The sequence below is a fragment of the Lineus longissimus genome, chromosome 14 (assembly GCF_910592395.1).
Source record: "Lineus longissimus chromosome 14, tnLinLong1.2, whole genome shotgun sequence".
Taxonomy (NCBI): Eukaryota; Metazoa; Nemertea; class Pilidiophora; order Heteronemertea; family Lineidae; genus Lineus; species Lineus longissimus.
Genome location: NC_088321.1, coordinates 13,118,234 through 13,133,735, shown reverse-complemented (window position 1 = coordinate 13,133,735; position 15,502 = coordinate 13,118,234). Strand labels below are relative to the sequence as shown.

Here is a 15,502-nt window from a genome sequence, read left to right as displayed (position 1 = left end):
TTCCTACATATGAAACACTGGCATGCCACGTGTGCACCACATACATGATAATGGATTCGTAATGTCTATCTTATTCCACATGTCCTTGTCGCAAATAAAGGCCAAGCTGAAACAAGTCGCCATGACAATCGGTTAATTGGTCTCACCAACCCATTGCCCATCTAAATTGAACATGTCAATACCCACCACGTGCTCATTCTGGACCTGGCTCGAATACGAAAACGGTCTCAGACCCGGAGAAACTGTAGGTCTGTTCGTTATACGTGACCCCCTCAAAATGGAGACCCGCGCAACAGCTCTACCAACGCCAGCTAGGCGTATCAAATCACTGATATCCTGCTTGTTCTCACCTGCATCTCGCAGCCTCAGAAGATCACGTATAAGGCCTGCAGTCGTTAACTCATCTCCTGTCGTTATTCCGATATCCAACCTCGCAAATTGCAATAGTGCATTCATGGTTACCTTCTTGTTAGCGGCAATGTATAAAAAATACTTTGATATTGCAAAACTATTTCCTCTAAGAGCTGGGTTTGTCGCCAAGCACATATATTCATTTGCAGACGTTTTGGTTCTCTTCATAAAATTCAGTGATCTTGTATGAGTGGTAAAGTCGATCGGACTGGAATTAAAGACACGTGGCAGAAGAACAGAATGTGACATTGGATGTGGTCCAAGGTCCTTAACAGCTTTTCTCCATGCAAGATAGAAATCGATTATGGATCGATCACCAATGTTCCACAGAACGGAACCATAAAAGGATGTACGACTGAAATTTCTCTCGATTAGGACTCAATAAATTACACGAAACGTGACAGCCAGACCAATTCACCTTAATTTCAAAAACAAAGGTTTGGACCTCTTTTTGGACAATCGAATATCGATATTTTAACCAATTGTACGCATACTGAGAATTTTACAAAATTTTATCAAATTGATAATATAGTAAATAATCATTGTTTGCTCATCTCGACACCCCACTTATCAGCACACTCGCAGAGGAATATAATATTTGCACGGACCGGTTTATCAGTGATTACATCTGCAGGAATTGCTTCCGCGATTAAATCGAACATTGCATCATTCCGCAGTTCGCTGGGTGAATTTTATTAAAGCGGTTCGGGCTTGCCTCCAACACCGAAATCACTTACAACGTTTTTGGCCTATCGACCAACATGAAGGGGGTTTCGCTGAGGTAGATTTGCCCTGATGACCCTGTGATAGGACTGTAAAACTACGGGAATTAGGCCTTGGTTAAAGAAAACAGACATTGAATTGGTCAAGTCCTGAATTCTTTTAACTACGAGGTAAAGGGCAAACTAATGTAATGTTTCTTGTTCCCATTTATTGTAAGCAAAATGTTTATTTCGATTCTTCGTGACCACTGGACGGACGGAACAGTGCCGAGTTTACAGTACATACAGTTGGTTTTATCATAACAAGCGATCATCAGTACCGGGAGCTTCCCGAATCCACTAGCGCTCCTGGTGTAGACGTTTGAAATGTCCTAGGATAGAATGTCGGGGGAACAATTGATTCTGTTATGCGCTGTTATAATTCCTGAGGCAATACCTTTCGTCAGAATACATCAGGGCTCGACAATCTTTTTTCCATGGGGACATTTTCTACTTCTATAAAGGCCTCGTCTGACCGAATTGGTATTGAATAACAGTTTTTATCAATTACCATGAAAGTACTATCCGTGCTTTAATAAAGAATTTTTGTCTGCTTTCCAGGACACGTTTTTCGCACCTTATCACCTCGCATTTAAAATAATTCAAGGCGAACCCAAAACACAGTCAATATTGTATTCAAACAAGCCCGCTCGCACTTAAGCCTAAACTACCATTGTTCTACTGTCTTATGAAAGGATTATCAGGGCAAATCTTGATATTATCGACCTCTTCAAAACACCTTTCGTGGGGGTCGATATAGGCCAAAACCGCCACTGGCTAATAAAACGTAACACCACTGGGAGGAATATTTGCAAGGAGGGGAAATTGCAGAAAATAGCACTCAAACTTCTCTCCTTTTAAACCCAGCAGGCCTTTAATCGACCTCACATGGTACACTTCCGCACAAATTGATCCTCGCAGTTGTCGACACGTTTCTTCCTGTGTGTCGTGTTTACAGTCCTTACCGCCCGATGTGGCTACATCGCTTTAAAGGCCAAGGCCCGGGCCTCATCCGTCACTTGTGGCGGATCCAATCCAAGACTTTCATTGCGATTCAAGTGAAGCTTCAAGATGGTAAGTGAATACATTTCATTCAGGATGTAATTTTCGAGGCTGAACAATTCAACTGCAGTTTAGGCATAGATTTCAATCATCATTAGCAGAAAGGTGAAGATCGTTGACTGTATGGTTTTTTTTGTCGCAAAGCTAGTCCTAACAAGGTAAGCCTCAATCCTAGTGTTATTAGTGCAACCGAGGTCAAACTGTTTGTAAAGATGGTCCATCCTATCTCTGAGGTTAAGTTACGACTTACGAGTTACCGAAAGTCACACCTGGAGACGCTTTCCATTCCATTCGAAAAATCTTTCGAGTGAAAAACTTGGATCGAGTATAATCCGGTGCTTGTCAGGGGTTGACCACAGGCACCCCGATTTTTGCTTTAACTTGAAAAAAATCCTTAAGCAATGAGAACTCTTCAAAACAACGTGAATGCTAATTTAAAGGATGGTAGTCTGTTACAGTATTTGTTATCCAGAGTATAGATTCCCATGTTTCAAATGGACATTCACTTCAATTTGAAGGAGTTTTAATTGTTTTAGGATTTCAAGTTTCAGCTGACATAGTTGAACCTATGGGCCTCCCTCAAAACAGCGAGGTTGCCCGCTTTCGCCGCAATGTACCTAATCAATTTTATTGTCTTCCGCTTTCTATTTTAGCAACAGCGGCTCATAGCGTCACTGATAGCGCTGGTTTTGGTGACGTCAGCGAAAGCTGCTGATGAAGACCTGAAAGCCAAGGTGTCCAAACTGGAAGGACTGGTTTCATCTATGGAAGGGATAGTGAAGAAGATGAAGGATAGACAGACATGTGCCATCTCGCAGATTATGATGTCTCAGCTTGTCCAGGAAGAGAGAATCAGGTATATCAAAGGCCGAAGTTACATAGACCTCATTCGTTCATTTCCCAGGACTCATTTTCCCCTTTTGCTTTCTTTCCCCTGTGAATGCACGGCCTTGTGGCGTGCATTCACCGAGGAATGAAAGAAAAACCCGGAAAGTGACTCGTGGTAAATGAACGAATGAGGTCTATGTAACTTCGGCCTAATAAACATTATAGAGAATCAGGTATATTAAATAAACATAATAGAATAATATAAGGTAATGATCATGAGACTTGGAATCAACTTAGTGACAATTTGGTCAAAAAAAAGTTAAAGGGGATTTCACACGACCAAAGTTTCGGCCTCCTTTTCACATTTTCTCGGGCGGTGAAAATGAACCTTCACATTTCCTGTTTGTAAGTCCGGCGCAGATCAGTCAGCGCGAGACCACCTGATAAACATGTGGCAATAGGGCCTGCAGGGTTCTATTCAGAACCTCGCGTTTGACTTGATGATGCTTACAATTTTATTGCATATTTATATTTTTACAAGTCGTATTTCAACAAATCTTAACCGTCGACATTTTAATGAATCAGATCATAACATGCTTTTTGATAATGAGGAACCTGCACAACAACACCTGCAAATAGGGGGCCCTGCAGGCAAGTGGACCATGGTTGTAATGAGAAAGCCATTTCCAGGGTCAATGATTATTGAATATTTCATCCCTTAATTACTCCACATGGGGAAATAGCACCAACATTGTTGTTTTATTGGTCCTTAATTCTATATTTGGTGAGTTTTAGGTAGAAAATTAACAAAACTTAATTTTAATGAAAAATGCACTGGAAGTGTACCTTTTAGTACTGGTGCTGCCATCTGGATTTTTAGTTCTGCAGGTTCCTCATTCACTTGTGAGCAGCCCATAAGTCAGCAAAAAAGTGTTTTGACCACGATTTTGGCCAAAGAATTTCAAAAGACCAAAAAGCCAAACAAATTTATCCAGATTAAAAATCAAGCTACGCCCCTGAACTTGGCAACTGTTTACTTGCAGGACGGACGGAGGCTCCGGCTTAAAGCAGACACGAATCAACCTAGTAGGCTCGGAGATATACTTGACCAACACTCACACCGGAAGCAGCTTGGCAGCCATGCACAACCATGCCAACCATATATACACTTTAGGTACCGGTATAAACTTAATATATTGTCAGGGCTTGCTCTGATCAATCTCCAAAACAGACATCGTGGTCAAGCATATCTCTGCTAGTATTGGCGTCCATTGCATATGTTTTGCGTGCATGATACACGCATACTCTAGACTCACCGATCTAATGTTTTGCAAATACATAATGTAAATTCTAACTTTCAATTGGGGGGGGGGGGGGTGGGGTGGATATGGTCTGAGAGATATAACCGTCCTCATTTCATATCTGAAAATGCACCTAGCGCGCTAAGGGATAAAATTCACAAATATCATCCCCTATGCATTCGATGTCAACTTTTTTAAGGTATGGGTGAAGTGACCGCAGTCATCAATGGTCACGAATTCAGGACGAGGCACAATGATTATCAACTCCGCAGGCGCCGCGACACAGGGACCGGACACTACATGTCCACCGCCGAGATTGACCTTCCAGAAGTTCCCGAGAGCGTATTGAACTTTACAAATGTGGATGATCAGATCGCCGAGATGAGAGAGTATTTCGTAGCATTTGCGGCATCGAATATCACCCACAGGGATTACCGTCCGTATTTTAGGGTAGGTGAGCCTCCAAGCCACATCTGCATACGCCATAACGTTATTTTGCCAATTTACCTACATGCGTCGAATGGGAGGGGAGGGGAGTTGAGGTAAAATCTCGCACCAAGGCCTACATTCCCATTGTTCTGTTGTATTCTCGAAGGGTTATCATGACAACTCTTGATAACATCGACTCCGTTGAAACAGACGGGGCATTTTCTTAACTTTGTGACAAATTTTCGCGGGAAGAATAAAATGATACATGATCATGATATATTACGGTGCTTTCTTCATATAATATAAGACAATAGTTGCTCCTACGCCAAATATATTGACATTAGCAACCAGAAAATCCTGTCAACTGAGTTTAACTGAAAGAATGTTTTAGTTTATGAATCTAATAATAGGTGGAAGTAAAGAATGGAGCAGGTATTGGCCACCAAGTAGTCAGTACCTGAACTAAAACAAGAGGAGCTTCTATGGGATGTTCTTGTGATTAAAGTCAGTTTATCCGGTTAACTATTTGGGTGAAAACGTTTTAATTTTTTAATCTGATCACCTTATTAATAATGATTAAGTCATTTTTCACGATGGCCAGCTTTTTGGGTTTGTCCTGCGGTCTATCTTTGTGTGTGCCACTACTGATTTTATTCAATCAAATTGATATGTTGAAGCGCTTGACTACAAAAACATTAAAACATTCGCAATGATATTACAGTGGAACCTCCCTTAATGGACACCTCTCTTATAAGGACATCCCCTCTAAGAACAACCTATCTAATAAGGACATTCGTTTTGGTCCCAGATTCGTCTTTTTCATTTAATTTGACCGCTCTAATCAGGACACCTCTCTATTAAGGACAGTACTTGTCATCCCAAAGTTGTCAATAATAGAGAGGTCTCACTGTTTACACGTTCTGATGCTTCAGCCCGTCATCTCCATAATGGAAGGATACTGGTACAACCCCAATGGTAATGAAATTGACGAGCCTTTCGTGTCCGACCGACACAGCATTGATGCCACCGGTTGGGACGATCTGCGGCAGAAGATCAGATTTAGTGCGTACACTGGCCGCAAGGACGCGCAAGAGAATTACTCGTTCCTTCCGACCAAGATTATGCATGTTGACGACGACGGGAACTGCCAAACTGCCCAGTGGCAGTATAGGTATAACGACATCAGAGAATTTTCGCAAATCCCCACGAAACGCCAATGCGAACGTCTGTCCCATTGTTCGACATCCTACTGATGTCGACATTAGTTGTCTCAACGGTATGAATTCCTTAAACCGTCAGATCACAGTATAATGTATACGGTGGTACAATTATAGCCTATGTGTGCATGACTGTGCGCGACCAGCTAGGTTCACACTGTAGGACTGAAGTTGAACTTTGGTTGAACTATTTGGATTATAAGTCTAATTACACATTATAGTCTAAATGAAAACCCTTTCCTTATTTTTTACAGAATCACATGTCACGCCATCCCCAAAGATATTCACATACCATTGAACCAGTTCCAGGTCGTTGATGACCTCATCTCCAGAATGTACTACAGGAAAACCATCGACGAACACAAAAATTCACGCTCAGCAAGGTAGGTGTCATGTTCGCCAATTGGTTTCTTTCGAATTGATTAAATACAGTGAAACCTCCCTTAATGGACACCTCTATCATAAGAACACCCTCTATAATAAGGACGCATTCGCTAATAGGGATGCCCTTTCTAAAAAGGACATTCTCTCTGAGAAGGATACGAGTTTTGATTCCAGATTGGTTGTTTCCATTTATTTTTACTACTCTAATCAGGACACCTCTCTATCAAGGACAGTACTTGTCAGTCGCAAAGGGTATCCTTCATTCATTATAGAGGTTCTCCTGTAGACCCAACACTAGTTTGGGTGGTTTCCCCTTTATTAAGCACCTCAAAAAATAGCGAATTTTGTCACTGCCACGTGCGACGGGACCTATTAACGTGACAGTTTTGGTTGGAGTGCGGACGCGTATTGATTTCAATTGTTTTAAAACTGTGAATTAGAATGAAAGTCTTGGATAGTTTGTTGAATGAGTGAGATATCGATATTGTTATGAGTTATAGATTTTGTACGTGTCCGTTGCCTTTTAATAGTGGGGTCGTAACAGTGGGTCGCAGAGGTGTAGTGAGCTTTTCGGTCATGGGGCAAACGGCTCTCTAGTTACGCCCATGGGTCGTGGTTAGCATGATGGAGCTATGTTCCATACGTAATTACGCGACCGTCGCTTAAAAGCTCATAATATCATTCGGCAGATGAGAAGCAACAATGAGCGAAGATCACTCAAAGGGAAAACGCTACGACAGGAACAAAATATTTCTTTTCACTTCCTAAAATAAAATACCTTTCTCCTTAAACCACTAGATTTCGCATCAATCCTGAGCTGCATCTTTATCCAAGATGGGGGAGAAACGTCACGAACGCCCCCTTCCCTCGAAACAAGCGCTACAGGTACACGTTCATGGATAAGATCATGGAAGGGATCCCCGGGCTTGACGGCTACAATGCCACACTCAAAGATGAACAATACGGAAATCTTGCTTATCCTATCGACCAGACAGTAAAAGATACGTCAAAGTTTAAGAATGTGGCCTATTATCATAGGTAAGTAACAACGCCAGGGCTGAGTTGTTCGAAACGACGTAAGTTTTAACGGAAGCGTTCTGTCTTAACGTGAAAATGTTATGCGTTTAACTGAAAGGATACTTAACGTAACCGTTAGGGATAACGTGACTTTGTGCTTTTGAACAACCGGACCCTGCAGTTTATTTCATGTTAACAAAACAACAACATGTTCAACATCATCAATTTGGCATCCTGAACCTCGTGGTCTATTACCTCATTCAGATGTAGCCGAGGAACAGTCTTAAATGTATTAGTAAAAAATCTACTCATCTGGTCGTTGCTATTTTGCTCCGTCTGTGAAATTAGCAAAAAATGCACTGAAACTAACCATTGAGCAAGTATAGAGAAGAATGAACGGCGATAACTTGTGAAATAATCCCATAAATATGTGTTTTTTAAATAGCATGATGCTCAGTTACAATTGACCCCCTAGCCATTTGCACGGGTTGCTATTAAAGGCAGGACCAATACGAACAAAATGATACCTCTCTCATAGTAATACTTGCAATTATAACTGAGGTACGTCGATTTTTGTGAAGGGCAAAACTATGCAAATTTAAACATTTCCCTATTTTCCTAATTATCATGTGTAGATGGGCAGGCACTCGGCCTTTTTTGATTTTTAAAAAAGTTATTTTCAATTAGCCCGATTAAAACATTTTGTTTGCGGTGAATATTTAGAACAGGGTCGTAATGAAAGAAATTCAGGCAGAAGCCATCCGATAAGTTTAACGGTTAGTAATGAGCTAGAGCTGATTTAATTACAAAAAGCCCCCATATGCCTATGTGCAAAATTAGAACTAAGTGCCAATCTTTCTAACCAATAGCTAGTTAAGCATTCTTCTTTCATCCATACTTGTATTACATGTAAGTTATAACAAATAAGCATTGGAAACGTTAAGAGTTACTTTATCAATCGACTACTAATTTGCGTAATAGGAACTACCGGAGTAGTAAAAATACATCAGTACATTTTAAATTGTTCATAATTCCTATGAATTACAAAGGTTGGGAGTTTGTTCAGTTAATGCAATTTCATTATGGAGCCAAACATACAGCTTTTTGCATCAAAATATCATGCTGTGCACACTGATCATGAACGGGTATGGTTTAGGACGCACCGGCATTGCAAATAGCTGATTCTGCTTTCGGTGTTAATCATGGTTAATACTAAAAGCTGAAACTATCGCATTATTTCGAGATAAGTGATAGTAAGAATTAAAAATGCTTTAGCAGGTACCAAACTCTAACAATAAGGGCTTTTGTAAAATTGATTTTAAATTTCTTCAGAAAAATCCTTCATAAAAAAGATTCATTTACACATGTACGTCGTGATTTCAACTCGTATTTGTCATTCCGGAAGGAATGACTGTGTATTATCATATATTTGTTTAAGTGTCATCCATTGGTACAATAATGGTCAGCCATTGTGGTCCTGTTCCTGTTAAATCCGCTAATTATTTCCAACGAATCACTTTTCAGGACATTCAAAGAGTTTGAAAGTGGCGCCATGGGCTCGACCCACCGAAAAAGAGGCTACAGTGACCCTGACCTTTACATGGCCATGACAACGGAGAAGAAGGTGGCACCGATGAAAGCGATTCTGACTGACAGAAAAAAACCCAGAGGACAACAGAAAGTTGAAGTACAGTAAGTGATCAAGTTATTACTTCAGCTGGATTACAATATCCTAATGCCCTATGGGAATTCAGGCCTAGCTAAGAGCGTTGTTTAAAGTTGATGGACCATGTATTGGGCTAGGCCTTAATTCTGTTAACTGGTCGTGGAACCCGGTGGTTTCAACAAATAGCAAATTTGTGGAAAACTTCGGCGGTAAATGACCTTTTTTACATTTATTTGAACATATAACAGTAGTTTCAGTTCTACAAGTCGAGACAGCGTAGTAAACAAGCCGTACTACGCCGCTAAACAGACGATCGAAACATTTAACACTGTACAGGAAAAGTCAGTCACATTCTCCCCATGATAGAACACGTGTTGTTTGCTTCGTTAAACGGGAAGAGACCAACAATGTACGCTAGTATCACTAAGGAACCGCTACCAATGGCGAGGCTAGGAGAGTGTGTCAGTCACTGCAGGATCCCGATCGAGAATGCGAAACCGCTTTCTATAGTGGATCCACTCACCAATAAGATCCCCAGCTCGACCGCACCCGATTTTTACTCTACCGCCTCGATGGGTAGAGCCTGAACAACCGGGCATTACGGTAGGCCTTTCGCAACCATAATACATGCTTCCCGAAATTGGTGGCTTGCATTGAAACTAAATTTTTCCCCCTTGTCCGTCATTAAAGGCATTCAAGTGTGTTGGTCAACCATGACTATCTCCTCTGTCCCTCCACCATAAGGCCTTGTTTCCCCTTATGACATCACTAATTCGGACACTCAGCGCCCCATTTCTGGAAAGGTGTATAGGGGTGGGATATCTTGTCTTCGTTTCTTCCAATGGTCTTTAATTGAAATATGAAAAGTTCCGCTGTAGAGTCATAACGATTACGTTATTAACCCTTGAACAGATATCCCACACCTGTTCTGGCTGCGAAAGGCCTACTATTTTGTTCGGCTGTTTAGACTCTACCCATCGAGGCGGTGGTACAAATCGGGTATTGCCAGGGATTGGGATTTTATTGGTGAGTGGATCCAGTATCCGGGAAAGGAAATGATCCTTGGTGAATTGATTCTCGGAACGGGATAGCGAAACCTCACTATGTCATCGGACTCTAAAATGCATTAGAGAGTTTTGTGTTTTATGCGGAAGTTGCTTTCATTTCAGACAACGTTGGTCGTATGCCATCCCATTGGAGATCATCTACATGACGCCGCTACAGCGATGGAACCCCTACAATATTAAAGACAGGGGCCACCACAGGACAGATGCCGGAAGGTAAGTAACTGATTCATGTTTAAAGGCTTTGGCCATTTTGGTTCAATTTGGTGATCGTTTCCATAAAATTTACACTCGCCACTGCCGTGCCGGTGTGCAAGGGATAGTAGTCCTAGGGCTGATAGTCCGTGTAACAATAGTCCGCATTGCTAAATGTTTTGGTCAGGGTTAGCGGTACAATAGATCATGCTGCTTAATTGGTCAAATACAATGCTACCGGACTATGACTCCAGGGGGACTATATCCGCTGTCACACCGGTATCAGAGAAAACTTGCTGTTTCAATACACCTACCTTCTGGTATTCTCATAAGACAAAACCACTGTACACATAGCATAAATTAACACGCTGTGATCGGAAACACGCATACATCATACATCGCACACGCACCGATTTTTTTAATGAAAATAGCTCGTACCTCCCATACCTAACATGCTGACAAGGATATCTATAAACATATCATTTGCGATTTGAAATATCACTTATCATGAGATAATTCAAATGACCATGTGATCATGGCGATAGTATAAGGTCGGATGTTATTACTACCATCACAAAAACCACAAGATGAAAATCCTTACCAAATTAGTCAAGTGCTGAAATGGAGACCAAAGCATAGAAGGTGACACCACACACGAATGATGAAAAAATTCAAGATGATGAAATTCCTAGACAAAATTTACCAGATGAAAGGGATGGATTTATTTCCAATCCTAACATTTTGAAATGAATGTCCATACACAAGGCTGACCGCGGAGATCGACTTTGGTGTAGTTTTCCATACCTGCTCTCTTTATGATAAGGGCATCCATACTTGAATAATCACACGACTCGTCCAAGTTTAGATATCCATACCAAATGTTGGAAGGCCATACAACGCATGGATGCAGTTTAAAGTGGCTTGTTTCTGAGTCGACTAATTCAGGGAAATTTTCCTTTTCTATTGCTCGTAATCAGAAATAAAGACAAGTGTTTTAAAATGGCAAAACGTACGATTTACGAACTATCATTCGCAACCAGTAAAACAGTGGATAAGACGATATAGCAAAAAACCAATTCGCTTAAAAAATATCTAGGTACTTCCTTTATACTTAGTATTATGCTACAGGGTTGTTACTAATAATGGTAGAAACGGAGGACTGACCAAAGACAAAGCCTACGACGGTTTTAATGCTGCCAACTGCTACCACACACCAGCGGCACTGTTCAAGGGCGGCAGAGAGGTGAGACCATACAAATTACGGCTAATCTGCGCTAGAGCAGCGCTTCGTTCCTCATTATGGCAAATCACTGCACTTCATTCATCATTACGGCAAAACATGCCAGTGCACTTAATTCGTTATTACGGTAAACGTATGCACTTCATTTATCATTACGGCAAAGCATGCTGGTGCACTTCATTCGTTATTACGGTAAACCGATGCACTTCATTCATCATTACGGCAAAGCATGCTGGTGCACTTCATTCGTTATTACGGTAAACCAATGCACTTCATTCATCATTACGGCAAAGCATGCCAGTGCACTTCATTCGTTATTACGGCAAACCAATGCACTTCAATCATCATTACGGCAAAGCATGCCAGTGCACTTCATAAGTTATTATAGCAAACCAATATACTTCATTCATCATTACGGCAAAGCATGCTAGTGCACTTCATTCGTAATGACGGCAAACCAATGTACCTCATTCATCATTACGGCAAAGCATGCCAGTGCACTTCATTCGTTATTACGGTAAACCAATGTACCTCATTCATCATTACGGCAAAGCATGCCAGTGCACTTCATTCGTTATTATAGCAAATCAATGCACTTCATTCATCATTACGGCAAAGCATGCCAGTGCACTTCATTCGTTATTATGGCAAATCTGCGCTAGAGAAACTTTCAGCAAAAAAAAATCATCACCGATGTCCTCCCTGGATCAGCTGCGCTCAGAGTGATATCACATAAAACGTCTTAGTTGTACAATACTAGGATTAATGATAGTTTTCTTGCCATTCAGTCAGAAAAGGTAGTATGATTTTTTACACTCAGTATGATCTTTCCACCATTCTTGCAAATCGCTTGTTCAGCTTAACATATTACTAGGATTTGATTAGGTTATGAATGATTGTTTTGATGTTATTCGACATAAAAGTGAATTACGTTTTAACACGTAGTATTTTTCGACCATGCTTGCACATCGCTTGTTCAGCTGAATACAATACTCGGATTTAATTAGGTTCTGATCGATAGTTTTGATGCTATTCAGTCATAAAAGTGGATTACGGTTTTTTAACACCAAGTATCTTTCCACCATACTTGCACATCGCTTGTTCTTGCTCTCCAGGTGGACACATCTATACCTTCATGATACTAGGATTCTATAAGGTTCTAAATGATAGTTTTGATACTATTCAGTTTCAAAAGTGTATCATGTGTTTTTTTACACCTGGTCTGATCTTTCCACCGTACTTGCATATCGCTTACACCTTACCTGCACATCGCTTGTTCTTGCTCTCCAGGTGGACACATCTATACCTTCATGATACTAGGATTCTATAAGGTTCTAAATGATAGTTTTGATACTATTCAGTTTCAAAAGTGTATCATGTGTTTTTTTACACCTGGTCTGATCTTTCCACCGTACTTGCATATCGCTTACACCTTACCTGCACATCGCTTGTTCTTGCTCTCCAGGTGGACACATCTATACCTTCATGATACTAGGATTCTATAAGGTTCTAAATGATAGTTTTGATGCTATTCAGTTTCAAAATTGTATCATGTGTTTTTTTACACCTGGTATGATCTTTCCACCGTACTTGCATATCGCTTTCACCATACTTGCACATCGCTTGTTCTTGCTCTCTCCAGGTGGACGAGGGAAGCGCTGCGGACACCGTGTCAGGTGCAGTAGGTGTGCTCGATCAGAAAAATAACATGAGGACCATGATGGCAAGCGGGTTACGAATCTTCTTCCCAGAGATTGACGGGGCTGGCGTCGTAAGGCAGAGGTAGGTTTATTGATTGATATCTTTGTTTACAAAATGACGTCATCTGATGTTACGTAAAACTAAAAATTATCCGTGTGTGCGGACACTCGAAAGAGAATTGTGTGACATAACAATATCAACGTCGCAAGATCGTTGTTGGTTTAAATTGGATACGAGGAGTTTAGGGAAGGCCACTTTCTCCAGGGGATATTTTTAAAAGCTACACCGAAAGCATCAGGATTTTGCTCTCATTAGATCTTTAATGCAGTTCAATCATTATGCCTATGCAATTCAAGGTACATGTATATCCCATTTCAACTTGCCCGCTTCATGGGTAATTTGCAGGTATTCAAAATTAGAACTAAGTGCTAATCTATCTAACCAATAGCTACATAAACGTTCTTCTCTAATCCATACTTGGTGAATCTTATGATAATTTTGTCGGGATTTTCGAATTGGGTATCACGGTGGCAAACGGTATCGGTTTGCCTAAGAACAATACGTGCTTACCTGGAGAGGAAATAACGATACTAAAGAACCATACAAAAGATCAGTTCATTTTTAGGGGATTAATGCCCGCATTTCTTATCTTATCTGTTTGTATCCCTCCAACAATGCAATAGGGAGGGCATTGTTTCGATTGTGTGGCAAAGGTAAACCAATACCTTTGCCCACCGTGGATATTCTCAATTAAAGCGCTTGAAAGCTAACCTCTCGTTTTCCTCAACGTACTAGGTGGCCCATTTCACCCGTGCACGGTGAGGGCGGTGGTGCCTGGAAGGAGCTGGACGCCCTCAAACACATCGTCTTGGGCTGGAAATCGAATTCGAAATACTTCTATGAGAATATGAAAGACCTGGGTTCGTGCCCCGCTTCACCGAAGAGAAGGCGGTAAACAAGATATCGTAAGCGTATGCTTGCATCTCTCGACAAGCCGTCGGTTGGCTGGAATCACCAGTAGGAATTTAGAAAATTATTCAAATATTTGAAGAAGAAAAAACATTTGCTAAATGTATTATCAAGACATTTTCGATATGACACAAAAAGGAGAATATCAAGTTTTTTGGCTACACTGCTCAAAACAAGTTTTTTTCGCTAACGCTGGGCAGGCGCTTTCTTAACTTGCGTCATCTCCTCCAGTTGAGTCTTGGCGACCTAACTCCACGTTAAGTTAACGCCAGCGTTAGCGACAAAACTTGCTTTGAACACCGTGCCACGCCACTAGCATCATCTGATGTCCACATACGCAATGTGTGTCTTGAATGATGACGATGACGACGACGATTTGGCTCCGGCGGCTTGTAGCTCACGTGTGGCAAGCACCCACTTTAGAAACACCGTCAGTAAATTACGCAAACATCAGATGTCAAGACCTTTATTTAATAGTAATAAATAGAATGCAATCAAAACTAACTCTTCTTCCTTCTCATTTTGTGTTCTCATGCCTTCTGCATATATATAGTCACATGCCCTGTTATGGTCAGTGGTATGGCGCTCGATCGCCGTATAGTCACATACTGGGGCCCTGTTATGCGCAGTGGCCATGTACCACGCAAGTACGCCATATAGTCACACCCCATATCCTAGGGCCCTGTTTAGGGCAGTGGCCATGTCGCAAGTACGTCATGTAGTCACATCCTAGGGCCCGGGTATGGGCAGTGGCGATGGGTATGGGCAGTGGCGATGCCGCAAATACCCATACCTCTTGGGTCATAACTAACACAGTGTTATTCTTCTTATTTCGTGCGTTCAGACCTTCTCCACGTTGTCGTTGTGTCCGTCAATGCCCGACCAACTAACACCCAGAGGGAGAGGATGTTCAGACATAACAGTGGTGTAGATGTAGAAAATGTCTCCCTGGGGAAAGCGTCCGGGCCTATTGTATTCTGACGGATAAGGTTTTATGGTTCTAATATATAGGCCATCCATTGCCGCCAACGACTCAAAGTTTGAAGTGCATACTAGACGCCATTGTTCACCAGACATTCTATCCTAAGGCTTTTTAGTCCTCTTCACCCGCAATAAAGTGCCTCACGACACTAACAATCACAGTTACTGAGTAAGCCACTAGATGGCAACACAAACATCGTATACCAGTAAATGTACGACCGTGAACCGTGAGACAATGACACCTGTTCAATTAAACGGCACATACACTCGTCACCG

General features: G+C 41.4%; 1 protein-coding gene across 1 annotated transcript; it reads left to right on the top strand.

Moving 5' to 3' along the window:
- Positions 1-2,155: 2,155 nt before the first annotated feature.
- Positions 2,156-14,749, top strand: LOC135498698 (uncharacterized). Its single transcript, XM_064789080.1, has 12 exons — positions 2,156-2,246; positions 2,888-3,090; positions 4,106-4,236; positions 4,563-4,813; positions 5,725-5,963; positions 6,264-6,392; positions 7,192-7,431; positions 8,935-9,102; positions 10,246-10,356; positions 11,464-11,578; positions 13,218-13,357; positions 14,072-14,749. Exons 1-12 carry the CDS (start codon positions 2,244-2,246, stop codon positions 14,229-14,231), a joined length of 1,890 nt encoding a protein of 629 aa, XP_064645150.1. The 5' UTR covers positions 2,156-2,243; the 3' UTR covers positions 14,232-14,749.
- Positions 14,750-15,502: the final 753 nt, after the last annotated feature.